This window comes from Culex pipiens, chromosome 2 (genome assembly GCF_016801865.2).
Source record: "Culex pipiens pallens isolate TS chromosome 2, TS_CPP_V2, whole genome shotgun sequence".
Taxonomy (NCBI): Eukaryota; Metazoa; Arthropoda; class Insecta; order Diptera; family Culicidae; genus Culex; species Culex pipiens.
Genome location: NC_068938.1, coordinates 113,819,868 through 113,846,515, shown reverse-complemented (window position 1 = coordinate 113,846,515; position 26,648 = coordinate 113,819,868). Strand labels below are relative to the sequence as shown.

At 37.4% G+C, this 26,648-nt stretch overlaps 1 protein-coding gene across 10 annotated transcripts in view; it reads left to right on the top strand.

The window, feature by feature from the left end:
• LOC120414646 (uncharacterized) overlaps nt 1-26,648 on the top strand; it is a 214,374-nt gene that overhangs the window by 160,193 nt on the left and 27,533 nt on the right. For 4 of the 10 annotated variants that reach the window (XM_039575887.2, XM_039575884.2, XM_039575885.2 and 1 more), the window contains exons 9-18: nt 5,206-5,380; nt 5,441-5,762; nt 6,165-6,700; nt 10,058-10,213; nt 10,298-10,431; nt 10,499-10,689; nt 10,759-10,983; nt 11,049-11,179; nt 11,411-11,713; nt 26,184-26,294. In XM_039575887.2, coding sequence (XP_039431821.1) covers nt 5,206-5,380; nt 5,441-5,762; nt 6,165-6,700; nt 10,058-10,213; nt 10,298-10,431; nt 10,499-10,689; nt 10,759-10,983; nt 11,049-11,179; nt 11,411-11,713; nt 26,184-26,294 — 2,284 coding nt within the window. The remainder of the gene's footprint in view (nt 1-5,205; nt 5,381-5,440; nt 5,763-6,164; nt 6,701-10,057; nt 10,214-10,297; nt 10,432-10,498; nt 10,690-10,758; nt 10,984-11,048; nt 11,180-11,410; nt 11,714-26,183; nt 26,295-26,648) is intronic. The other 6 variants (XM_039575891.2, XM_039575889.2, XM_039575892.2 and 3 more) reach the window with 6 other exon arrangements.

Sequence of the window (26,648 nt, the reverse complement as noted above, 5' to 3'; positions counted from 1 at the left end):
AACTGAAAATTTGGTTTATTGGACCTTTTTAAAAAAAAATTATAATGATCGATAGGAATACTCTCTACTTTTGGCGAACAGTAAATTGGTTCCACTTTGACAGTTCAAAATTGAGGCCGTTTTGCGAACCACTATTTAGTATCCAGCACAAAACCATTTCCCGTTATCGTAAACAGCTTACATTGATTTGTAAATTTGTGATGAAATCTGTTCACGAATGCAACTTTCAATTCGATTACACCGACCAAAAACAATTCTCCGCTTCGAGGAGAAGCACAAATTTTGTGGTCCCCAGAAACATGTGCACTTTGATTCCCGAACAGACGGTAATAACTAAATTCATGCCATTTCAATAACAAATACTGTTAAAATAACAGAAAGTGTTATGGAATAATCTTGAAAAATCCATTTTTGCATAAGAGTTCAATAACAGTTTATGTTATCATAACAAAAATTGTTATTGGTCTGATATTGATTGACAGCAAAAACAACTTGAGAATAACATTTTTTGTTATGGAAGAATAACTCCAAACGTTATTGGGATGATCGGATTAGTTGTTAAAATAACAAAAAATAATAACAAAGATTTGTTCGAAAAATAACGTAAAATGTTATTAGTCTGTTATTACAATAACAATTCAATAACAAAAAAATCATAACGGCGAATAACAAATCCTGTTATAAATAACATAAAATGTTATTGGCCTAGTATTTTCAAATAACAAAGAATGTTATTCCCAAGTTATTTCCGTCTGCTCGGGTTGTTTCAAAAATATTTAAACTGGGCCGAATGATTTTTGTTAAAAGTTTGTAATTAGTGCTGTTCGCTACTCCCAAATATTGCATGCAATTTTTGCTTGTATGCAACAGCAAAGAACCGCCTTAAATCTCCATATAAACTTTGGAGACAAACCATTCGGCCCAGTCCAAATATTTTTGAAAAATTCAAAGTGCACATATTTCCGGAGTCCCCAAACTTTATGGTTCCCCTTGAGTTGAGTCCTCGAAATCATTTTTGTAAAATTTTGTAGGTCAGTGTTATCAAAGGAAAGCAAGTGTGCACTTGTTTTTTTATGCTTGTCTCTTGTTTTCGTGTTTCCCATTTATAATGAATGAATCAATTTTATCAAATCAAATTTGATATTTGATCCCAATGTTTAATTTTTATGAAACTTATGGGTTTTTTTAAGGGGTTACATAGTTGTAAAAAATCACAAAATTTCATATTACAGAAAATTTACGAATCCACTAAAAAGATGATTTTTAATCACTCCTGAAAGTTTCAAGAAGATATATCATGATTAAACTGAGTAAGAGACGAATTAAGCTTAAAATTTTGCCTTGCACTAAGCAGCCCGTCAAACTTTCTGAGCGTTTTTCTCTAAACACCGAATTGATTTACGAGTGCCACGATATCTCGAGATGGGATGGACCAAATTGGTTGAAATTTGATGTGAAGACTCTAAAGACGCAAGATCCGGGACCGTGGTTTAGGGGTAAGCGTGGCTGCCTCTCACCCAGTCGACTTGGGTTCGATCCCAGACACGGTCCCGCTGGCATTTTTCGAGACGAGATTTGTCTCACAACGCCATCCGTCGGATGGGGAAGTAAATGTTGGCCCCGGTCTAACCTAAAGGGTTAGGTCGATAGCTCAATCCAGGTGTAGGAGTCGTCTCCCTTGGTCCTCCCTCGGTGGAGTCGCTGGTAGGCATTTGGACTCACAACACAAAGGTCGTCAGTTCGAATCCAGGGGTGGATGGAAACTAAGGTGTAAAAAGAGGTTTACAGTTGCCTCAACAATCAAGCCTTCGGACACTTAGTTTCGAGTAGGAATCTCGCAATCGAGAACGCCAAGGCAATGCTGTAGAGCGAATAATTTGATATTTTTTTTTTGACTCTAAAGACATATCCCGTGTATATGACGAAGCCCAAATTAAAAAAATTGCCTTTTAAAAAAACGCAAAAATCAAAAACCAACTATTTTTCATATGAAAAACATAAAAATATTTTTATCTTATTTTTAATAAACTTTCTGAAAATCGGCCTTTGTCATGCACACGGGACCGGTTTAACAAGTCCTCACCAAAATGTTGTGCCGATTTGGTCAAAGCAGTGTTGAGATATCGTGGCACCCGTTTTTTGAAACTGCTAATAGCTATATCTCGGCAAGTTTGTATACCAAATTTCTCCAAATTTGTTTTGTTGAAAGATGAAAATGTGTATCCTAATATCTTGTAATCAGATTTAAAAAAAATAAATGTGTCCTCATACCAACCTCCGACATTTTTGCCGATTTACATGTATGTAACCCCTTATGTACCATTTCACATGGATGAAATTTCCATGATCTTTTATAGAAAATAGATAAAAAGCATTTTTCTATATAAATCAATTCACTTGCGCACGAAAACGTACAAATATGAAAAAACACCTCTAACAAATCCTAAAAAAATGCACCTCACACGAGGCACAAAAGCAACACAACACAGGAAAAAACATTCCAACTAAAAAACAAGCTTATACGGATTATACTAAGTTGCTAAATTTATCACCCACGTTTTTCTGGCTGCCACACCCTCGGGACAGTTCACCAACCAGCAGCAGGGCAAATGCCTAAGCCACAATATTTTTTGTAGGTGAGCAATAATCGTCACCATTTTCGTGGGCCCATTCTTGGCATCAGTCCATCCTTGGAGCAGGATAGGGGAAAAAATACACAGCCTAAAAACAACGGTCGTGATAAAAAAAACGCAAACTTTCTCATGAAAGTGAATATGTACAACTGCTCGACACATTTGAATTTATGATGTAAAAAATTGCTGCTGACAGTATCATGCCATTTTCACACATTTGTGGTATTCCATGAGGATTTTAATGGTTTTGTTCCGAAGTTTTTGTTTGAAACACAATTTTATAAAATTGTTGTTTTCTCTTATAATATCACTCTATCATTTGGCATACTTAAACTCAAGCCTGGTTCAAACAATTTGTTTTAAAGTTCCACCGAGTCCATTGAAATAGTTGTGAACATTATTCTGCCGGAAGTGATAACATGTTCTCATTACTAATTATATGTTTTCAAATTAACTTCCCCACTAGTACCATAATGACCCCCTTTAACAAACACTAAACCCTCGGCACGGCCTCAAACTTCCTGTCGTCCCTAGTTGCTCCCAAAAACATATATACATATCGTTACATGGTTCATTAAAAAGTATCTCCCTCTGGTGGTTCTTTAGAAAGCAATTTTATTGTCTTGAGGCACGAAAAACGGCTCCCCCTCTGCAGATGCCATTCAACCAAAAAAAGTTGTGTCAGTGGGAAGGGGAAATCCCCGGGAAAGGGTGAGGCATTACGGAATTTTCCCACCGTGGAGTTTAATTCTATTTCCACTTCCGGGCTCCCCACCGGCCTTATCTCGTGAAGGCAGCGAAAGCCTCATTCATACCTGATGTTCCGCCGGGAGTCCCTCAAGAGGGTGGTAGAGTTGAGAGTTGCCGAGCGCGGAAGTAGTTTATCTGTTGCCGCATGCCTGGCTCATTTCAAATAATGTGCTAAGAGACTCGTCTCGTAAATGATTACAGTTTTCGCTCCTCCTTTGGGAGTCCTCTCTTTTCGGGGAATGGTTTATACTTTCATCGCACGTACAATTTAAATCCATTCAAGTGAAGTTCCTTTGGTTGAATCTGATAAATTTCTTTTCCGTTTCAATGGAGATTAACCACAATTGCAGTAGTTGAACATGACTGAAACTGACTGTTTAAAATTTGTCACTCAAATAGGGTTGACAAAAAGTCCACTGAGAAATGCATTCTCTGTGAATTTATGTGGACACTTTTGCCTGACAGTTGTGTGATGTACAGACTTTACATCCATGGGATAGTACATCAACATGCACTAGATAGCTGGATTGTGTCAAGACGTCAAGTTTTATGATATAAAATATTTCTCACTAGTTTTTCATCGGCTATGATGGACGTTTATAACGTTCGTTAAGTTTGCGAAAAATAAATCTTTTGAAATATGAACTGATATCTCTTTTTATCATAGCAAAATTTAATCAATCAAAAACATGAATAAATAATTATGCAAGCTTTAGCCGGTATTAAAATGTTGCCCTCAAAATGGTAAGGAAAAATAAAGGACAAACAAATATGAATAATAAATTAGAAAAAATGTGAAGAAGTCATTCTTGAAATTGCTGACAAAATTTTCAAATCAAATTTATTGAGTTTATTTCGAATTTCTTACTTTTTTCTCTTCCTTAAACATTTATTATGAAACTTAGGCTGATATATTTTTTGGTCGAGAGGGATAGGGGGGAAGTATAATTCGCAATTCGCAATTTTCAGTGTGAGAACGTTGAAAAAAAAATAATTAATTTTGTGCTGCTCAAAAATCAAACCATCCACATTAACGACCCCCGGGTCCGCCGCCAGCGATTCCACCGGAGTAGGCTTGGTTTGGTGTGTTGTTTGTACTTATGGCATGGAGACGACTCCAACACCTGGAATGACTTAACGGCCTAACAACCAAGGCCGGGACCGACATTTTACTTCCTCATCCGATAGAAGGTAGAAGGTGTGCTGCTGTAAAACTTAACTAAAGAAGAATACCTTAACAGAAATAAAGACAAGAAAAGATGCAAAACGGTTTGCTATGAATACTTAAAATTTAGTCCCACAATAACACACTATGCAAACCCAACATAACTTTCAAATTGACCTCTATCAAGTGGCTCAAAACTCCATTAAATAATTTCCATCTGACCATCAACAGTTGAACTTTATGCCCAGTTCCAGAAAACTCGGAAAAGTGCACAAACTTTTCTCTCTACAATAACTCATTTTTGATTCCAAACAGCAACCTCACGGAAGCAAATTAAGCCAAACATTAGTTAAATGAAAATTGACACGGACTGTACTGAAAGTTCACCCCTAACCCCTCAACCAAACCAACCCGAAAGCTCTACAACGACGTCGGTTGTACCATCTCGTGGAAAGTGGATCAGCCAGCATAGCTAATGCCTGTCCTCCTTCGTTTCGTGCAATATTCAGACAAACCGTCAGGGGCTAGGAAATGGATGTGTCTAGTTTATAATTCATTCAACCCCGCAATTTTCATCACCACCTCCTACAACCTTTCCCTTGCCTTGGGAAAATTGCTCATTGCTAAAATTTTCATTTCATTTACCTACATTTACAGGTTATTGGCAGGCGAAAAACGGGCAGCGGCAGCGGCAAGAATGTTACCAGTTCGCAGTCGAGTCTGGAATCGACGCCCAGCAACAGGAAAAGTGAATCCAACGAGTGGCCTGATCCGCCCGACATTCCGATCTGTAGCACCGAGGACGAGGCCGCGTCCCTGTACTCTGACTCAGGTACGTCGCTCAAGCGTGTTCACCTTGAACCCAACTTGAAATGCCTTTCCAAACTTACAGATGAGCTCATTCCGAACGTACCGGACATCAGCGGTCGGGGAACGTACGTCATCCGGAAGGGACGTCGGCGGCAACGGTTGGAGAGTTTGGACGCCAGCAATAATCTGCCCATTCCGGGCGGTGATCAGCTCCAGCCGGCAACTGTGCCCTGTCCCGCCGTCGTTTCAGCCCTGCCCAGTCCCGTGTTTCCCGTGTCCATGCTGACGCCCAAATCACGCCACAGCATCGATCTGGGCATCTCGTCTGTATCGTCCCTCGGAGCGACCAGGTTTACACACTCCGTCGTTCCTCAGAAAATACCAAGCTCAGTTCTCTCGCCCAGGTAAGGATAAATATCGCTTCATAAATCGCATATCGTGGCGAATGAAAATTTTGAAATAAAATTAGTTTACCATATACACTACTTGTTGAAAATTCTGTTTCTTAGCCGATTCTATTATTTAAGTTTTGGATTGGTTTTGAATTTTTGATATCAAGACACGAGCCATATTTCGAAAAAAAATTCCTGACGTTGCATTGCCGGAATATGTCAGTATTTCATAAACCAAATTAATCATTAAACATTTAAATAATCTGAAAAACATAAAAACACCAAACTAAGCGATACGTAATGCTTTCACGTTTACGTTTCAAGCTCTGCCCTAAAAAATATCTCTTCTATCTGTTAGTATTTTAAACCATAAACTGCAAAATGTAATAACCTTTCCCTTGTTTCCATTTCCAGGTCACGACTATCATTAGATTTAAGTTCACCTACCTCAGAGCTTCCAGCAAACGTGAAGAAAATCACCAGCCCTACCGGAAGCTTCCCCGTGCACCACTCCTCGCAGATGACCTCCCAAACACCCCCGGCCAACAACAGCAACAACAGTTTAAACAAGAGCAAATCCAACCACGGCAGCAACAACAACCTGGCAGGAGGTGTTACTACTGCGTCCGGCGCTGTTGGCCAACAGTCCCAGCAGCAGCAGCAACAACCAATAGTCTCCTCTCGCTACACCGAGTTTAAAACGTACAGTTCGACCTTTGATGCACTGCAAGCGTTGGAGGGCAGCGGCAATAATGGCAACAACGGTGGTGGCGCTGGCAACAGCAGCAACAATAATAGCATCAACCGCGGCGGAGGTGCCATCGGAAACGGAACTTCCGTTGTATCCTGTTCCGACAGCACCGACGGCAGCTCCCTAATGCGGGTGTCCTCCCTGCCAGGCGTCACGCCCCAGCACCCAACCTCCTCCGCAGCAGGTACGGAAACAGCAGGTGATGGAAATAGTTTGTTCTGCGTTCAATTTTTTATGTTTTCCACACCTTTGGAAACTGTGGCCAAGCACGATTTCCCGGGGAGTTGGGGCGGGTTGAGAGGTTGATGATTTATTCAACGTCTCGGTTATTGTGAGTGGTTTCTGGGGCAAGAATCTTAAAGGAATGACCTTGAATTCACTCGTGGGAAGTAAATAGTTTAAGATAAAGCAAATGATTTCCATACTATACTATTTCCTTTGCTTCGTACAATACTGGATTTTTGAGTATACCCGGGCAGACGGTAATAACAAAATTCATGCCATTTCAGTGTTATGGAATCTTCTTGAAAAATCAATTTTTGCATAAGTGTTTAATAACAGTTTATGTTATCATAACAAAATTTGTTATTGGTCTGATATTGGTTGAAAGCCAACACAACTTTGGAATAACATTTTTTGTTATGGAAGAATACCTCCAACTGTTATTGGGATGATCGAAATAGTTGTTAAAATAACAGAAAACAAAAACAAAGATTTGTTCGAAGAATACCGTAAAACGGGGTGACTTTGATAGCCAGGGTGACTTTGATAGGTTTGAGATTTTTCCGCAAAATGAAGAGTACAAATTAAATATCTACGGAATGGTTTGTAATCATACTGACCGTAGTAGAGAAATGCTCAACGAGCATCAAGAAGAACTTTTCATAACATTTTGAAAAGTTTTAAAAGTTAGTAACCGTAAACTGGGGTCAATCGGGACACATAGGGTGAATTGAGACAGCAGTTTTAACCAAGATGGAGCACAATATTTTGATTTTCCTGGTTGGTTTCGGTTAGAACAGACTCAGACCAACAAAATGTGTACATCCATTTCCAAATTTAAAAGCTTTAAGTACTCTAAAAACTACTGTCCCTATTCAGACTGAATTCCCGATTCACCCCAGATTACGGTAACTATTATTATGAAAATGTTGATGAAAGGCATTATTTAAAACTTCTCAAAGTATCACGATTTTCTCAATGAACATGATTTTGAATCGAAAAACGGAATGCATTTTCGAATTCTTTGAACAAATTGCCACTAGGAGAAGGTAAAATAAGTTTGTAAATATTAAATAACATGTATTTTTGAAAAAATCACCAAATTTATAGGCAATTTCAGTTGAACAAATTTAAAAAAAAAAATGTGAAAACTTGTGATTCGTACTTCGAATTTAGTTTAAAATGCAATATTAATCCATAATTTTATGAACAATACTTGATTTAACGAATATTAGGCAAAAATCCGCCTTTTAACAATTGATTTGATTTGATTTGATGTGTTAACCTACGGGGCCACAAGGATGACTATGAACTATTCCGACTTTTTAACAATTTACCTAAAATTTATATGTATTTTGTTAAAAAGCTTATAAACTAAGTTACTAAACTAAATTAACATTGATTTTTTTTCTTAAAAACTATATCAGCAACATTAGTGATGTAACAACGTAAAAATAAAGTTTGAACCCCAACATTTAAAATAAGAATTTTTAACGTAACTATTTTTCTAAACATTATCGAAAAAACTTTTTTTTTTCAAAAATAGTGCATGGACTTTGTGTGGCCTACCCCAGTACATGCTTTAAAAATAATAATCTTGAGGAAAATCTTACCAGTTGGAAAATATCCCAAAAATAAATTGAAATCCTATCAAAGTCACCCCTGTTTGCAGTTACTAAAAATGTTATCAGTCTGTTATTACAATAACAATCCAATTACACAAAATTCATAACGACGAATATCAAATCTGGTTATAAATAACATCAAATGTTATTGGCCTAGTATTTGCAAATAACAAAAAATATTATTCCCAAGTTTTTTTTCCGTCTGCTCGGGTATGTATTTATCAGAAACTGGAGGCGAATGATGCTTCATTCAATATTTAAAATGATTTATATTGAATACCATGCGTCTCCTTTACACTGCTTATAGTTTTTTTTCTTTTGAAAAGTTATTTTACTACGTTTTGCTAAAAGTGATGGGGATGATGCAATTTTATCAATATGTAAGGCCGATGCAAATATTTAAAAAAGTTTTTGTCCCTCGGCCCTGGCCGAGATCAAGGGGGGCGAAAAAATAAAAAAAATATAAAAATTTAAATAACAAGCCATAGTCTTCACATTTAAATGAAAAAAGTGTTTTAAAATGCATTTTACACTAGTTCAGTTGTTTTGCAATCATTAGTTTTCAAAAAATCTAAGATCTGACAAAAACATAAATTGTATCGAAAAAAAAGATTTTGCATCGAAAATTTTCAAAAAATCTTAAGATTTTTTAATGAACCCAAACATGCTAAAAATGATTTTAAACGCAGGAGAATGTATTTTAATTTGATTTCAGTTGGTTGCGCTTGAATTTTCATTGAAATTTTGAAGTTTATTGTAAAAATATTTTTTTTGCCCCCTGATTTTTCGGACCAATTTTGAAGGGGGGGGTGACAAAAATTTTTAAAAATATTTGTACCAGCCTAATCAGATTTTAAAAAAAAAAGTGTTAGCAAAATTTGGTGCCAATCAGATCAAATCGAATTGGGGATGCCCAATTATGGGCAGTCGTGTTTCCCAGACAATTTTATATAAGTATTTATGAAAATCTATAAAATATTGAAGACGTGCACGTGGGGCACATTGGAGTGAAATGGTTCATTCAACATTTTTTGTAGGCTAAAACTGCTCAATATTCAAGCAAATTAATGTTAGCATGCAAATTAGCTGGAATGCGTTAGCTAAGCTATCAACCAACAAATACCGTCTAAATTGGGCCGTTTTCGAATTAACCAAATGTTGAATGTACTATTTAACCCTATGTGCCCCATCTTTTGATGTTTCCGGTTTACTAGTTTTTCTTTTCGACACAAATGCTGAAATGCTGAAAAGCAATTTATATTTGAAAAATGTGTAGATTACACTCAAACCCCGTTGGTTTGACACCAACAGTTGTCAAACGAACGAGGTCACTTTTTAATTTGACACCCTTTTTACACGGAGTTCACACACACTACCAAACGTTTGTTTATATAGTGTGCGTGAGCGCCGTGTAAAAAGTAACAGTTCGACACTTTTAAGTTTGACATTGACCAACCAACGGTGTACAAACTAAAAAAGTGTCAAACGAAAAAGCGACCAACCACCGGTTTTTGTGACGCCCTGTTTAGAGACAGGGTTGGATTGTTGATGGGCTTTCATGCTTTTCGTCTTCTTATAAAAGTCCTTAAAAGCTACATAAAAATTAAAATTAATTGAAACTTTATATCATTTAAAACGAGATTTTAAAGTTTGTTTGCATGCTAATCTTTCTAGATCCATCTAACAAATTTTAATTTGTTTCATTTCAGCCGACGGCCTTTCGACGCCACGCCGCGAGCTTGCACCGCCCATCGAGGAAGACGAGGAGGCGGACAGTGACAACCAGCGGGGAGCCCCGCTGCGCAAAATAGAGGATAATATTAGTGCTTTATTACGTGGTGATATATCTGTTGCTCGAGTAGCCGGTAAGTGGTCACCATCATGTTCTGAATTCCGTGCCCAATTGTCATGTGTCGTAACAAACTTGCTTATTTCTTCTTCTCTGGTAGACATACCTCCCTCGAGACGTCCATTAGGTTTTCGCCTAGGTGTTCATAAATCAGAAAGTGCCAAAGAAATGCTATTATCACAAGCTGGTTTGGGGCCTTTGCCACCGTCGCCACCGTTGTCTAGTCCCGAGCCGGTAGATATTGACGCGTTTTTTGGAGATCTGCGGATGTTCTAACACTCTGCTTTGTTTAATCTTGCAGGATAGCGACGAATTTCCTCCGTTGCCTCCCTCGCCTACCGAGGAACCTGAAGTTATTCACCAAATGCACGGCATTCGTATTAGCTCACGCACCCGATCTAGCAGTAGCAAGCACGATGGCCACTTCCGGGAAGAACACCCGCCGGCCGTTCCACCCCATCGTGGCCCATCGATAAACACGCTGAAAACAAGGTTCACACTCCTCAAGTGACTAACCCTGTGCCTACCGATACTAACATTCCCTTCCCGTACCTCCCACAGATCGATGGACGCTGGCTTTAGCAAATCTTACCGCAATGGCTCGCACGCTTCCACTTCACCGCACGCCCCCGGAACGCTTCCTCCCGACTTGCCCGGTTGCAACTCCCGACGAAGGGTCATCACCGGCGGCTACCAGAAGCGAACCGCACAAAGTCCCCGCGAGGAGAGATCATCGTCCCTGCAGACGTCGTGCAGTTTGCCCGAGACACCCATCTTTGCCAGAGGGTAAGTTCGACTGGCTGTAGACGAGCTACTGGAATAGATTCATGACCTGGTTTTCACTCTTTTAGTAGCTGTGATATTCCACGAACGCCACACCGGCGTGCTCCAGAGGTTCCCCCGCACGGCAGTGGAAGCCGAACAGCTCCAAGAACCAATACGAACACGACAGGCAGCCTGGGCTCGTCGGTCGTCGGAATTGGTAAGTAGTGCCGACATCCGCCGACTAACACCCCAGAACTCCGCTTGAACAGAAAGAGATTTTGAGAGACAGAAACGCTTGTGTGACTACCAAACACCATTGTGACCCGTTGACGCGCAGCACCCTGCCTAATCCCAAGAGAATGAACCCACCATGCTTTTCCCCACCCACCCCCACATCACGAATCTGGTGTCTTCGTAACGCTCTGTGTACTACTCCACTTTCCCCCAGGTACCTCGACCATCGGTGGGCGGCAGCGCAGCATCAGTCAAGCTTTTGCCAATGGTGAAATGTTACGCTTAGCAGGTGGCCCGGCCCGCGGTTGGTATCCGAAGCAGCGGCAGGCTCGGCCCGTTTCCACCGAGCATCTGGACCGACTGCACGCTGGACCGCAGGGATCACTGCGCGCCTGGGAAGCAGCGGGTACGGGTAGCAGAAAACCGCTTACCCTACCACCTAATCTCACACCTAAATTTTTCAACAAGTCACCGCGAGAGGCTCTGCGCCGTGTTACTAGTTTGTTAATTCGAAAAGGTACGCGTGTCTTTGCTCTCTTCAATCCCCTCCCCCGTAACCTCTCGGTCCGGCCGGGACTAAACAAATACCCTTAAATTGATGTACTAACCGGTATAACGATAAAATATTTTTTCTTTATTTTAGTTCAGTTTAGTATATGACGTGCGGTTTGAAACCAACTCACTTACAACATTCGATCGTCGGTATCGCGCGCGCTCCCATTCCTCGACTCCTACTAATTCGTTAGTCTAACCTAATTGTATTAACCTTACCCTCAGCATCACTAAAACAATTTTAAAACTCGCACATTTGAAATTTGACGTATCCTTGGTGCAATATATGCAGTAGAGTGTTACAAACATTTGTTGGCGAGCATTCATGGACTTATTCCGGTGGGCGCACTGATTCCAAATCCCAATTATGAGCTAGTAGGACGTAACAGGAGGTTTTTCCAAATTTTGAAATTTTTAACCACTAATGCGTTTACCTTGCGCAAGTTCTGGGAAAATTTTAAACTTGATTTAATGGCGAAATAGATGTTGTGATTGGATTCTGTATAGAAGGCTTTTAAAACCAACTTATACAAAAATTCAAAGATTTATAACCTTGAATTTTGACGCAAGTGTGTATGTATGTATGTATGTATGTATGTATGTATTTGAACCCCCGTCTTGGCAGGACTTGGCCATGACCACAGTATATTTCAACTGAGACGGTTCGGTTAGTAACCACCATATATCTCAGAAACCTATGAAGCGAAATACCTTTCTATGCCTAAAGATTTCTTCTGAAATTGTACAGACATAGATCGGTAATGCAGATGACTCGGGCCAGGCAATCCACGACTCCCTCGTCCAGTTCATGAGTATATGAGATGGCCCTGGGCTGTTTTGAGACGGTGTTAGTAGTTATATAATGGTTTGATATATTATACCTTGTGACATTATTTCGCAACTACGAATGAATTCAGTTCTAGAGCCTCCATGATAGCCGACTGGTTAGCGTCCCAGAACATCAATCCAAAGGTATGAGTTCGAATCCCACCTGATTCTTAAAGGTTTTTTGTTCATATTCAAAGTACAATTCATGATTCTAAATTTCAAGGGAATCGACCGGGATTTGATCCCTGAACCTTCTGCATTCGAGGAGAAGCCGCAACTATTAAGCCACGGAGCCGGTTTTGAATTTTGACGCAAGTGAAGTATAAACTGCAATGAATCAAAATATCGTGTTTTCAGGCACCTCAATCAGCTAAAAAAAACACATCAACCCAAAATATTTCCGGTGGTCAGGAACCGTTTTTCCAAAGCTGATCATATCCTGAAAAAACGAGTCACGACGTTCTAGCTCTAGGACTCTAGCAGAGTTCTAACAGAGCTGGATATTCTAACAACATTCTAGCAGAAATGTTCCACCGTTCTAGCAGAATTCTGACAAAACTAGCTCTGCTAGAATATTTCGTCACTGGGGTAGAGCGAAATTGGTTATTTTTTTCTCAAAGAAGAATTTTAAGAATTTCCGTGAAGTTAAACGCAAGCAGACCACCCTTTTTGCAAAAGCCTGCGTTGTAATGTCACGAAATGTACAGCGGCTGCAAAAAATAGCATTTTTTTTCAAAAACCAATCATGGCATTCGTGACTGTTGAAATTTAAATGTATGCTTGCTAATAGATTTCAAGGCCCGCGACGACGTTTCGAAAAATTCAACTTATCAACATTGTTTTCGCCACTCAAAAGAGTTGCATATAAGTATTTTATGCAACAAGTTGCAAAAGAGGATTTTTTCAGCACGAGTCGTACATTTATCCAACGAGGTTCACCGAGTTGGATAAATACGAAGAGTGCTGAAAAAATCAAGTTTTGCAACGAGTTCCATACAACATTTTTTTGCAATTCCAAAAAACACAAACTGAGTGAAATTTTAAGTCAATTTTTCATGTATTTTGTCAATAAATCGCTTAAATAAAAAAAATGTTGAAAAGTGTTACTTTTCAGCATTTATTTTGAAAAGTGTTGCTATTCGATTCTGTTATTTTTGGTACAGAAAAGTAGGCTATTTCGTCGTTCAAGAATGACAGGAAAAGTGAGTAGTTTCACGACGGAATTGCAAAAAGAACTTTTCGGCACTCTTTTTTAGGCGATCAAAAACAGGCCATTTCGTAGACGTAGGATAACAGCGTGTAATTCCATCGAGTACTAATGGTGGCATATCAGCATTTGGTCGCCATGTTGGATATGAAAATTCTAAATAACTTTAGCGTATGGTGTTGGTCATATTCATGCTCAACAATCAATAACAAGACATCTAAAAAAAATAGTGATTCTGTTATCCGAAGTGAAATTTTCCTAGGCTTTCGGATCAGTCATAGTATACCTGACCAATCGAAAAAAAAACAAGATTTGTAAGTAAGGATTTTTTGAAGGCGTAACGTATTGAATTAGCCTATTTAAGAACGATTGGTTCCGTCTCCGCTAGGTGCTAAGCAGTTTATTCATATCATTGAAAATATTTGAATTTAATTTTCCAGGCCGGAATATATTGAAACAGGTGCAAATTTGCCTCGACGTGCAAATTTTGAAATACTATTTGTTATAAATTTCGATTGAATTTATTAGAAACTAGCCGTTACAAAACGATGGCCATTTTTTTGCAAAGACACACATTTACTTCCTGTCATTTAAAAAGCTATATCAGAAGCTTTCTTTTTTTTAAGGTCCAATAAACCAAAATTTCAGTTTTTGTTTTTTTATGTTTTTTTAAAACTCCTGACGGTTTCAAAAACACCCAAAAAGCAAAAACTGGAAATTTGGTTTATAATTGAACCTTTTCAAAACAAACTCCAGATATGTAATCCATTTTGACGAAATCGACATGTTCTCTTCAGATTTTATAAATAATGATCAGTTTTGGTTCCATCCTCCACACTATTTTCAAATTATATTGTTAAAGCTGGTACGTCCGTGTCTGTGACTGATATCCATTTCTATTAGGGTTTTTTCTCAGAGTACTTGATTTGGCATAATAGAAAAATTTTCAATATTGAGCGGTATTTGACCGCAGAGTAACACAGAGTTTCCACTGCCTTTTAATTGTTGGTTTCACTTTGTGGTACATCACTGAAAAAATTAAATGACATTTCTTTGGACTGTTCGCTCTGGAATACTCCGTGACTTTACTGCCCATGTTGGCATAAATGTCTCATATGCAGAAACAGCGAGCTGAGAAAAAGCAGGGCAAGTTTGTCCCATACACTTCGTTACATTAAATGTAATGTAATGTAGTTTTTTGTTTTGACAGTCGTTCCAATTACTAAATTCGAAATCTCTTATTCGGTGGAATTAAAGAATCTGCTTTGTTTTGATTCTTCTGAGGATTTTAATAAAAGTAACATAAAATTCACCCAAAAAACTCTCAGAAGCATACGTGAAACGTTCAAAAATCGCTTTGCTAGAAACTTTTTTATTCGAGCACTCGAGTTATCCGTACCCAGCAGAAGCTCGCCCAAGACACCAACCACTCCACCCCAGATGAACTTCGAATTTCGAATGTGCGATTTCATACTTTTTCTACCTCGCCGCCGCCGGTTGTATATTCGAGTCGAAAATCGAACCAAACACGTGACCGCATGCGTTTAAGTATGTGTTCTTCGTTCCTTCGTGTATACGCGCGAGACGCCAACAGCCAACAACAATATCGAAAGACGCAGACCGAGTCAAACGTGCTTATCTCAATTTTATGTTCGAACTCTCAACCATCGTGAACCAAACGCGACATCGGGTCTCTCGACTAAGGCAAACGCGATTCGCAGTGCGATTAAATTACGATAAAAATAGCTTATCAATCGCCGAACAAAATCGTTGAATGTCGAAAACGGTCGATTCCTTGACAAGACTTGTGAAAAATAACATCTTTCACGTAACACGTAACTACTAAACTCCTACTTTAGCAACTCGCGTTTTTTTCTATTGTTTTGTTTGTTTGTTCGTTTGTTACTTAATCATGCTTTTCTATCCTCTCTTTCTCCACCATCCTGGTCTGTTTCTTTAAAATTTGTATGAACCTTGTAAAGTATTTTCTTTACTTTCCGTAATCTATAGTTTTCTTTTTACAAATAGTTCTAATAATTTAACTAACTTTCCAAAAATCCATAACTCAATAATCTTCAATAAGATACATTTTCGTTTTATCACCAAAAACATCAAATTCATCTACATTGAATGACATTGTTATTAACTACTCTAAAGGAGAGGGTGCTATAAAGTAGACAAAATTTCCACAACAAAGAGATTCACTACAAGAGCCCTCCGGTCAATCCGGTACCGGGGGGTGTTGAACTTGGTGAAAACGGATAATCATAAGAAGCTTCCACCCGCCCATTTATTCCCCAACCTAATCGATGCGTGCCCTGAGGATGTGGGGGGAATGGCAAAAGATAAAAGGCTCCCATCCACGGAGAGAAGCAACACGATGTCGATGAGCCCTTTTACCCATCAACCCACAGTAAATGTCACAATGATGTTTGGGGGAGGGGATGGGGTGGAACTGGGATATGGGACATTTGATGCGCGCGCAGAACCGCCTATCCGAATTGGAAGTTTGCGCGCGTTTTCCTTTGTTTGCTTCAGCAAAATCGAATGAACCACCCAAACTTTGCACCCTCTAGGACAATTGTCCGGAAATTTCCTGGAGAGGGAAATGGCTTTTTTGGGTGTGGGTTCAGAAATTTAGCTGGGATGTTCCAGCTGACGCACGCATGTGAACACTATTGGAGAGTTGTTTCAAAAGTCAGGAAAACTGATTTTAAGTGAAATTTCATTGTTTTGTATCAATTTGAACATGAATATTGAATCAAATAAAATACCATAGAAACTCGAGGGAAAGAGAGAATATGTATCAAAATTCCACCTTTTTCTCGACCTTGAGCGCAGCCTCCCCTTCAAAATGGGTCCGAAAAATCAAAGGCAAAAAATATTTTAATATTTTGCCAAAAACTTTAGAATTTCAACGGAAATAGAAGTCTTATAATTTAAAATGCATTTTCTTGCGTAGCATGTCAGGGGTCGATCAAAAATATTATGATTTTTTGTAAAATTCCGTTGTAAAGTACACAGAAAAAAAAATCATGGTAATATTACATCTGGGAAGGGGTACATCTTTTATGTCAGAAAAAATGGGTAATTTTACCTCTGAAAATGTGTAATATTACCACTATTCTGGTGTAATGTCGCTATTAAGTCTTAAATGAGGTAAAATTACATCATACGAGTGCCACGATATCTCGAGATTGGATGGACCAAATTGGCTGAAATTTGGGGTGCAGACTCTCAAGACATATCCCGTGTGCATGATGAAGCCGATTTTTAAATTTCGTTTTTTGAAAAATTACAAAAATTCTAAAGCTGATGATTTTTTATATGAAAAACAGTAAAATATTTTTATCTTTTTTTAAATAAACTTTTCAAAAAGCGCACGGGACCGGTTTAATGAATCTTCCCCAAAATTTTGAGCCGATTCGGTCAAAGCTGTTGAGATATCGTGGCACCCGTTTTCTGAAACTGCTAACTTCAAATAGCTATATCTCGGCAATGATGCAACCAAATGTCTTCAAATTTATGTTGCTTGTAGTTAAAAATGTTTATGTTAATGCCCTGAAAACAAATTGAAAAAAATTTGAGTGTGTGCCAATACCAACCCTTAACAGTTGCCGATTTAAACATGATTTTAAAACATTATTTTTAACTAAACATTTACTCGAAATGGTACAGTAGGCTGTTATTCTATAAATTCTCGTTCAATGTACGAACTATCACCTTAAATAAATAAAGTAAATAAAAACATAAAAAATCGATTTGTTTCAGAGAAAACATCATATAAGTGGCTGTAACAACTTTTTGCAGACTAACCAGAGAAAAATTGTTTTCAATAGAGATGGGCAGAAAAAGAGCGAACCGCTCAAAGAGCCGGTTCACTGAAAAGAGCGAACGAACCGTGGCTCACAAAAAAAGAACCGCGGTTCTTTTTTAAACTCCGGTCTTTTGAAAGAACCGTTTCAATATGACATGAATTTTGTTATAAAATTAATTTGTTGAACCTCCAAAAAATGTGGTATGAAATTTGTTTTTGAGGATTGAAAATGAAATTTCAAAAATGTCAATGCTTATAAAAATTAATCCCAAAAGTAAATTATTTTCTAAACAAAATAAAATAAACTTTTCATAGTACAACTGAGTGTACATTAAACTAATACCGGAATACAAATTTGAGCATTTCAAATAGTATAATCTGTCAAATATTACCAAAAATCTACTGATTATTTGAGAGATTTTGGATAAAAAATAATCATTTTATGCGATTAAACTTTAGCGTTTATAGCCTTTATCCATTAAATTAGAATGTAGAGAAAAGTTCACAGAATATTTTCTCCAAATAAAATATCAGCATTAGTTCAATTCTTGCATAAATAAACGAAATTTAAAAATAAATAGCAATTTAAGTTTGGATGCCATTCAATTACTCGAATATTTAGTTTTGAGTAGAAATCTTGACATAGAGACCTTTTGGGTCTCTATAGCATCTTCTCGTTTTCAGTTTTATTTTTTTAGCATATATGACCGTTACAAATAGTTTTCAAAGTTTATGTCACCCCTCCCCTTCAAAACCGGTCCAAAAAATCAGGGGGCAAAACAATATTTTTTCAGAAAACATCCAAATTTTTATGGAAATAGAAGTCTGATCAACTGAAAACAAATTAAAAAGCATTTTGTGAAATTCCGTTGCAGGGACATAAACTTCAAAAAAAAATTGGTATCACACGATTCTTGAAAAAACCCTTTTTATGCAAATTTTGCAAAAGAGCGAATGAGCCGTTCAAAAGAGCGGCTCTTTTTAAAGAGCGAACGAAAATGAGCGGCTCCTAAAAAGAGCGGTTTTGCCCACCTCTAGTTTTCAACTTACAATTTCTAGAAACGATTTAAAGTCTTATTTATATGTCAAAAGCAATGTTTTCTTGTGTAATTGAAATATATTTTTTAAATAAAAATAAGGCTTAGCTTTTTAAATGCTTTTTATTTATTATTGTGGAGTCATTTAGGCCGTTGAAAATATTTTTTGCTCTGACCAAAGTTGAAGGGGTTGAATCGAACAAAAATAATACAAGCCACAGTTTTAAGATTTGCATGAAAAAAGTATTTTAAAATGCATTACACTGCCCTTGATCGCATAAATGTCCCATATGCATTTTCATCACTTTTGAGTTATTGATGCAGTTTGGTTCAAAATCGTGTGCTCTTTCAAAAGAGCCTGCAACATCCAATACGTTGTTCTAGAAATCAGGAGGAAATACAGTTTTTTCGTTAAAACTTAACACGTTGGCTATGTGTGGGACAAACTTCTTTCGTGTTTTTCTCAGCTTGCTGTTTTTGCATATGGGAAATTTATGCGAACATGGGCAGTACACACCTGTCCACTTGTTTTGCAATCATATGTTTCCAAAATATGTTAATTTGACAAAAAAAAATGCGAAAAAATACCAAGTTTTTGCGATGCTGTACATTGGAATTTCATAAAAGATCAAATATTTTTAAACGAGCCCTAACATGAGTATTGAAGCAGAAAATGCGTTTTAGATTGTTTTCAGTTGGTTATTCTTCTATTTTCATTGATTTTTGGACCAATTTTGAAGAGAAGGGGGGGGGGGGGCGACATAAACTATGAAAAATATTTATATTCGGAAATTTCACATAATTGGCATCTTGTGACATGCCAAATTGAATCAATTGGGAAGACAATTATGATAACCTAGTTTTCCCAAATTAATTTTGAAGGCTGTATGAAAAATCAATCTGAACTGATCTGATCGAATGACAATGAAATGTGTAACATTGTCAATAAAATTGTTTGAAATTGAAGCATTCTGCTGTAGCAACAAATTAAGCTGAAATTAAATTGGCTGCAAACCCATTCAAAAATACATTGTATCGGTGACGAACACCGTTTCAAGAAAATAAACAAAAACAATCACATTCGCGGTGAATCATCAAAAAATGAGCGATTCATCCAACATTCCGAGTTTTCCAACAATTTCACTCACACATGACATTAGCAGATCACTTCACACGCACATTCTCAAACCAACGCAGCATCCGACTTTTCCCCATGACAACGACATCCAAGCAACCCCACCAGAGCTGTACGCAGACTCTCACGCAAACACACAGACACCCACACAAACAGACAAACACCACCCAGCTGCAAGGATAATGCCATTTCCCATTTCCCCGGCAATGATGACGCAATGACGGTGATGATGATGACGATTGGAGGTTCATGAACCGAGAGTATGCCGGTCCCGGTCTGTGAATCATTTCCCCGACATCCGCCGATCAACACCCGCGCACCTCGTGTCTGTGGCTCGACGTGGAGGAAAATTTTCATGGGAAATTTCTGCACTTCGTCACCACAACCGCCGCCAACTCGTGAAACCCATCCAGAAAGAGTGAGAGAGAAGGAGACATGGAAATCAATATTCATCCCATGCTTTCGCTCCCGTCCCAGCGCTCCAGCGCCTACTTGTGATGGGATGTTTTCCCCATTTGTTTCCCATTTCCATGATTATTTGCACAAGTTTCCAGCGGTGCTCTGCTTGTTGCCTACATCCATCTAGCAGGCCAGGAGTCCAACGCGATGAGAACAGCCACCCCCCTCTGCATTTGCCGAAATGCCCTCTGCCCCAACACCACCCTATCTTGAGGGTTGTGGGAAAAAGTTTTACCCAAATTACTCGTGGGACCCGTTTCGTGGCGTGGTGGTTCCGGGCCCGCCGGAAACACGCCGGAATTTGGCTTCATTACAATTTGGGCACCCACTCAAACACACGCGCCAGCGGAATGTGAAATGACGTTAAAGATCATTTTCGTGCAAATTCGAGAGGCGTATTTTTGGTTTCGAATTGTAATTTTTCCTGCTACTAAATTAAATTAGGAAAAGTTAAATTTCATTTAACGGGACTGGAACATTCTTGAGTCTTGCTTGAGTCTTTCTATTCTTCAAGTACAGTACAGACTCGATTCCTTGGAAAACTTCAATTCGGATATTGAAATCACGTTAAAAAACATTATTTTTCGATGTCTCATTTTGGATCGTTGAGCTTGAATATGAATCTCAAAATGCTCTCAAGGCGTCATCCATAAAGTATGTCACGCTCTAGGGGGGGAGGGGGGGGGGGGGTCTGAGCAAGTGTGACATTGCATGTTATCAGTATAGGAAAAGCGTGACAAAGGAGGAGAAGGGGGGTAAATTTTGGCTGATTTTATCGTGACGTACTTTATGGATGAAGCCCAAGTGATTTGGAAATTTTAAATCCAAGTTGGCGTTCACAATGCATAGTGGTGTCCTCAAAAGAGTTGTTGCAAATCGAAACGGGTAACTTTTGATTTGGTTGAAAATTAGGGTGATTCCCGATTTGGGTGATTTTGAAAATCTAACATTTCAGGAATATTTTTGTATTCTAAATAGTTGTTGATGGGCTTGGCAATCCAAGCAACTTTGTCTAAGACAATAAGAATTTATCTTGCAAACTACGTCTTCTACGACCAAATTTAGAAAAACCATCTGAGCAAACCTCCGAAAGTCAGTTTTTTTGAACGTAGAAATTCAGGGTTATGTTTAAAAAAAATATGCGGGGCACTTTTAGAGCTCTAAAAAATCAACATTTTCTTTTTTATCAATTTGGACTTAAGGGTCAAAAATAACAGACATTTTAAGGTAAAAAGATGCAAATTTAAAAACTCCAATATCTCAAAATCCGCAGGCCATCAAAAAGTTAAAAAAACTGAGATCTTACTCTTAATTTGGTCGTAGAAGGCGTTGTTTGCGAGAATTATGGTGACTTGAACAATGTTTCTTGGATTGGTAAGCACAACAACATTCTAGAAGACAAAACAATTCCCATAAATATTTCTTAAATGTTAGATTTTTAAAATCACCCTAATCGTGAACCACCCTGATTTTCAACCAAACCATAAGTTGCCCCTGAGCAGTTCTCTCAGATTTCGGTCATTCCATTTTTTTGTATTTTTTAATCCGACTGAAACTTTTTTGGTGCCTTCGGTATGCCCAAAGAAACCATTTGGCATCATTAAATTCTCCATATAATTTTCCATACAAATTTGGCAGCTGTCCATACAAAAATGATTTATGAAAATTCAAAAATCTGTATCTGAAGGGATTTTTTGATCGTTTTGGTGTCTTCGGCAAAGTTGTAGGTATGGATATGGACTACACTGAAAAAAATGATACACGGTAAAACAAATTTGGTGATTGTTTAATTAACTTTTTGTCACTAAAACTTGATTTGCAAAAAAACACTATTTTTATTTTTTTTATTTTTGATATGTTTTAGAGGACATCAAATGCCAATTTTCAGAAATTTCCAAGTTGTGCAAAAAATCTTTGACCGAGCAGTTTTTCATTTTTTTTAAATTAGTGCACATGTTTGCCCACTTTTTAAAAAAATATTTTTGAAAAGCTGAGAAAATTCTCTATATTTTGCACTTTTGAACTTTGTTGATACGACCCTTAGTTGCTGAGATATTGCCATGCAAGTGTTTAAAAACAGGAAAATTGATGTTTTCTAAGTCTCACCCTAACAGCCGGGTGTACCCCATTTGGCATAATGGACATTTGGCATAACGGGTTTTCAAGAAGGACGTTTGGCATAATGGACGTTTGGCATAATGGACGTTTGGCATAATTGTTCCAAGACATCAGGGACGTTTGGTGTTGAGGCCGCTCACTGCCGCGACGGGGTCGACACCATGCTGCTGCGTGGGAACGAACGGCGCGACGGCATCTCACGCGCGTGAGACGTGAGGAAGAAGGAAGAAACAATGACGAAACACACGAGCAGAGGGACGACAAACCAAAACAAAGCACAATCATAATTTACAAGCACAAGTTGGTCAGGGAGAGGAAAGTGGAGTGATTTTTTGGAAGTTTGAGGATTAGGAGTTTGATTTAGAATCGAGGATTCGGGAGAGGAGTTTGTGGGCCGGGTGAACAACAAGTAGACGGACACAAATTCGAACCACACGCGGATAAATCCGGGTGGTGATTCACGGAGGGAGGACAAGACGGTTTAGGACGACACAGGACAGAACCGCTGTTTGTGTACAGCTACAGCACAAACGTAGAACACAAATCCGGATCGGGTTGGACGGAAAACAGGAAACAAACAAATTGTAAGCCAAAAACACATACACACAAACACAACATTGTACTAAACTTAAATCTAATTTGCAGCTTTGATCTGCCGTGCAATAAATTGGGCTGATACCAAGAAGTTGTTTCCGTTGGCGTCCCGAACATTTGGCATAATGGACATTTGGCATAATGGACGTTTGGCATAACTCGTTCAAAAACCATCAAGGACGTTTGGCGTAATGGACGTTTGGCATAATTATTACAGGCTTTTTTTTATTTTTTTTATAAAGTATTTATTTTTTGTAAAGAATAATAATGTATAGCTTTTTTTCCTAAACAGATAATTTTACTTAAAAAGATATTTTTTTTTTCAAGAAATCAAGTATCTTTGTCATTTTCTCCCAATAGATGTAATTTTACCCCTTTTTTGAATATTTCTTAAAAAGGCTTTAAAATGCAATTTTTCATAAATTTACTTAAAAAATGTATTTAAAAATATTCTATATAATATCAAGATTTTTATCCTTTTGAAATACTTTGCTGCTATTTTTTTGTATTAAATTTTTCCTTCTTTTATTTTAAATTCAACCTAACAAAGTGATGTAAGTTTTCTCAGTCTTTAAATATTTTGCAATAAAAATTTTATACTATTTTCCCTTCCCCTCCTTTTTTTAATTCAACCTATAGAATGTATGTGCATTTTGCTCTTCTTTAAAGAAATGCAATAAGTTTTTAAAGCAATTTTCTCTTCTTTTATTTTAAAACTTAAAGAAGGCAAAATCATTCAAAAGCTGTGCAGTTTGTTTTTTTTTCAATATTTTGCAATTTTTGATTTTTATGCAATTTTCTCTTCTTTAATATTCAACCTAATGGATGTACATTTTTTCTTTCTTTAAATATTTGACAAATGAGTTGTTATGAAATTTTCCCTTCTTTTATTTTAATTTCAACTTTAAGAAGGGAAAATCTCTAAAAAAAATTTTGAATATTAGAAAATTGAGTTTGTTTATAAAATATTCCCTTCTTTTATATAAAAATCAATCAAAGTCTCTTTAAAGATTAACATTTTGCCACTTTTCAAATATTTGACAATCGCATTATTTTTTATGTTTTTCACCTACAGCTATTCAAAAAATCAATTTAATTAGCACTTTTTTTACAATTGTCCCGTCTTTAAGATTAGTTTTGAATAAATAAAAGAAGGAAACTTGCATAAACAATTTTATTGCGAAAAAATAAACCAACAGAGAAAAAATGCAGAAGTTAAAGAAATGTTTAAAGAGAACATCTATAGAGAATTTCCCTTCTTCAAGTTGAATATAAAAAAGAGAAAATTGCATAAAAAAACTTAATTCCAAATATAAAGAAAAGCAAAATTATCTCCATTGTCAAAGGTTTGAAGAGGTTTTTCTCATCTTTAAGTTGAAATTTATATAAAAGAAGGGAAAATTTCATAAAAAATATAATTGCTAATTATATTGAAAGAGGAAAAATGTAAAGCTAACAAGAGATATTTCCTTCTTTAAACTAAATTTTAAATAAAAATATCGAAACTTCATTAAAATGCTTTATTGTGAATTATTCAAAAAGGAAACAATTTACTATTGGGGAAAAAATATAGAGATACCTAATTTTTCGAAACAAATGATAATCTCTTATAGTAATATAAAAAAGGTAAAAAAACAATACATTTACATTCGTAAAAATGAGAAATCTTTATAAAAAAAACCAAAAAAAAAAATGCCAAACGTCCTTTATGGTTTTTGAACGAGTTATGCCAAACGTCCATTATGCCAAATGTCCATTATGCCAAACGTCCCTGATGTCTTGGAGCAATTATGCCAAACGTCCATTATGCCAAACGTCCTTCTTGAAAACCTGTTATGCCAAATGTCCATTATGCCAAATGGGGTACACCCCAAATATTTAAAAAAAATTTAAACCGAGACAAACATTTTGAACGGGCGTAATATTGAATTTTTGGCCCTTTTAAAATGTTAGTCTTGATTTAAATTTTTTGAAAGTATTTTTTTTCGAAAAGATCGGAAAATTTCATACATCATTTTTGTATGGACAGCTGCCAAATTTGTATGGAAAATTATATGGAGAATCTAATGATGCAAAATGGCTTTTTTGGGCATACCGAAGGCACCAAAAAAGTTTCAGTCGGATTAAAAAATCCTAGCCAAATCATGTCTTGGGAAGAGTTGTTGTATTTGATAAGGGCTATCTTTCGTAGTTAATTACATACAGGGTAACGATCTTCCAGGGTGTCAACTAAAATCTAACTTCGTTGGATGACTTTTATGGTTTTGTTGTCTTCGGCAAAGTTATAGAGGAGAAAATGTCATGAAAGTTTGTCTAACGTGCCAAATTTCTATCTCTTGATCTACACGAGATTTACGCCATTTTTGCAAAAATGGTCGAAAAAGGAAGACAAAGGTTAGCTTTTTACTATGTTCTGAAGAGTTGTTCATGACATAAAATCACACATTTTTGCCGAAGACAGCTAAATGTGAATGTGAAAAAAAAAACAAAGTTTGGCCATTTGCTGAAATAAACAATTTGAACAAATGTTTCATTAAGTTGTGTTTGATCATTTGAGGGACATTCAAAACATGAGAGAAAAAAATACATTTCACCCCGCGTCTTGCGTCCTTCAAAAATGTTCCGGCTTATCTTCCTTTTGTGCACCAAAAGACGGCTCAGACTTGGTTGCAAACAAACTGACTGGTGGAAGGCCGAAAAAAGACCAACTGATAAAAATATAAACTTCTCGGAAATAACAGCACTGTGCCCCTGTTAATTCCAGCAATCGAACTTAACCGATAAGAAATTATGATGCATCAGTCAGCGCGAAACAGTTACGAATACAAATTGCGATTTTCATGAGCAATTTCTTGTTTCTTCTTTACTTTTTTCTTGTGTGTGTTTTTTTTTATAAAGGCCACTTCCTTCAACATTTACTCTGATTACTTCTGCCCTGGAAATGGTCCCATTATCATTCACTTTGAGTTGCCCTCTTTTTGTTGTTGCTCCTTGAGTTCTGTCCTTTCACTTTCAGAGTTTTTTTTTTCGTTTCCTCCTCAACAACCCCACACAAAAAAAACACATTCTGTTTGCACACACTCACTTTGTTTGATGCTATTCATCATTTTTCATTTCTCCTTCAAAAAGGCCATCAGCACACTCATCAGCCCCGTCAAAAGCCATTGTGACTCATATGCCACCCTTGAATGGTGTGCTCTCTCTTTCTCTCTTTCTTTTCTTTCGCTCTGCATTTTCCAGGAACTTCCGGCACCAAAGAGAAAGATTCGCGCCGGGACAAGGAGCGAGGAGGGGACAAGGAAGGCCACTCGTCGTCGTCCATCTACCTGCAGCGTTCGCCGGGATCGGACGGTAAGTGATACTGAAACTACTACTTTTTTCTACCAAATTAGATTTTGAGAACAAAACAAAAGTTAAGCTCCTTAATACATATATGACTATTTGTCCATTCCAAAGGATAAAAAAAATATCGCACTCAAAATTCATAGCGCATGTTTTTTTTTGCTCTCTCACAATGAACCTATCTGATTTATGGTGGGAAATATATATTTCCCCGTAAAATTACTTCCAATCACAAAGTGGACTTTCCGGCTTTATCCTGCGGAATCACGCTTTCGACGTGCTCGGCCTGCAGAGTGAAAAAGTTGTGGGCTCTATTTCGGAATAGCTCTGACGGCATCATGGTCATCCTCGACAACGACAAAC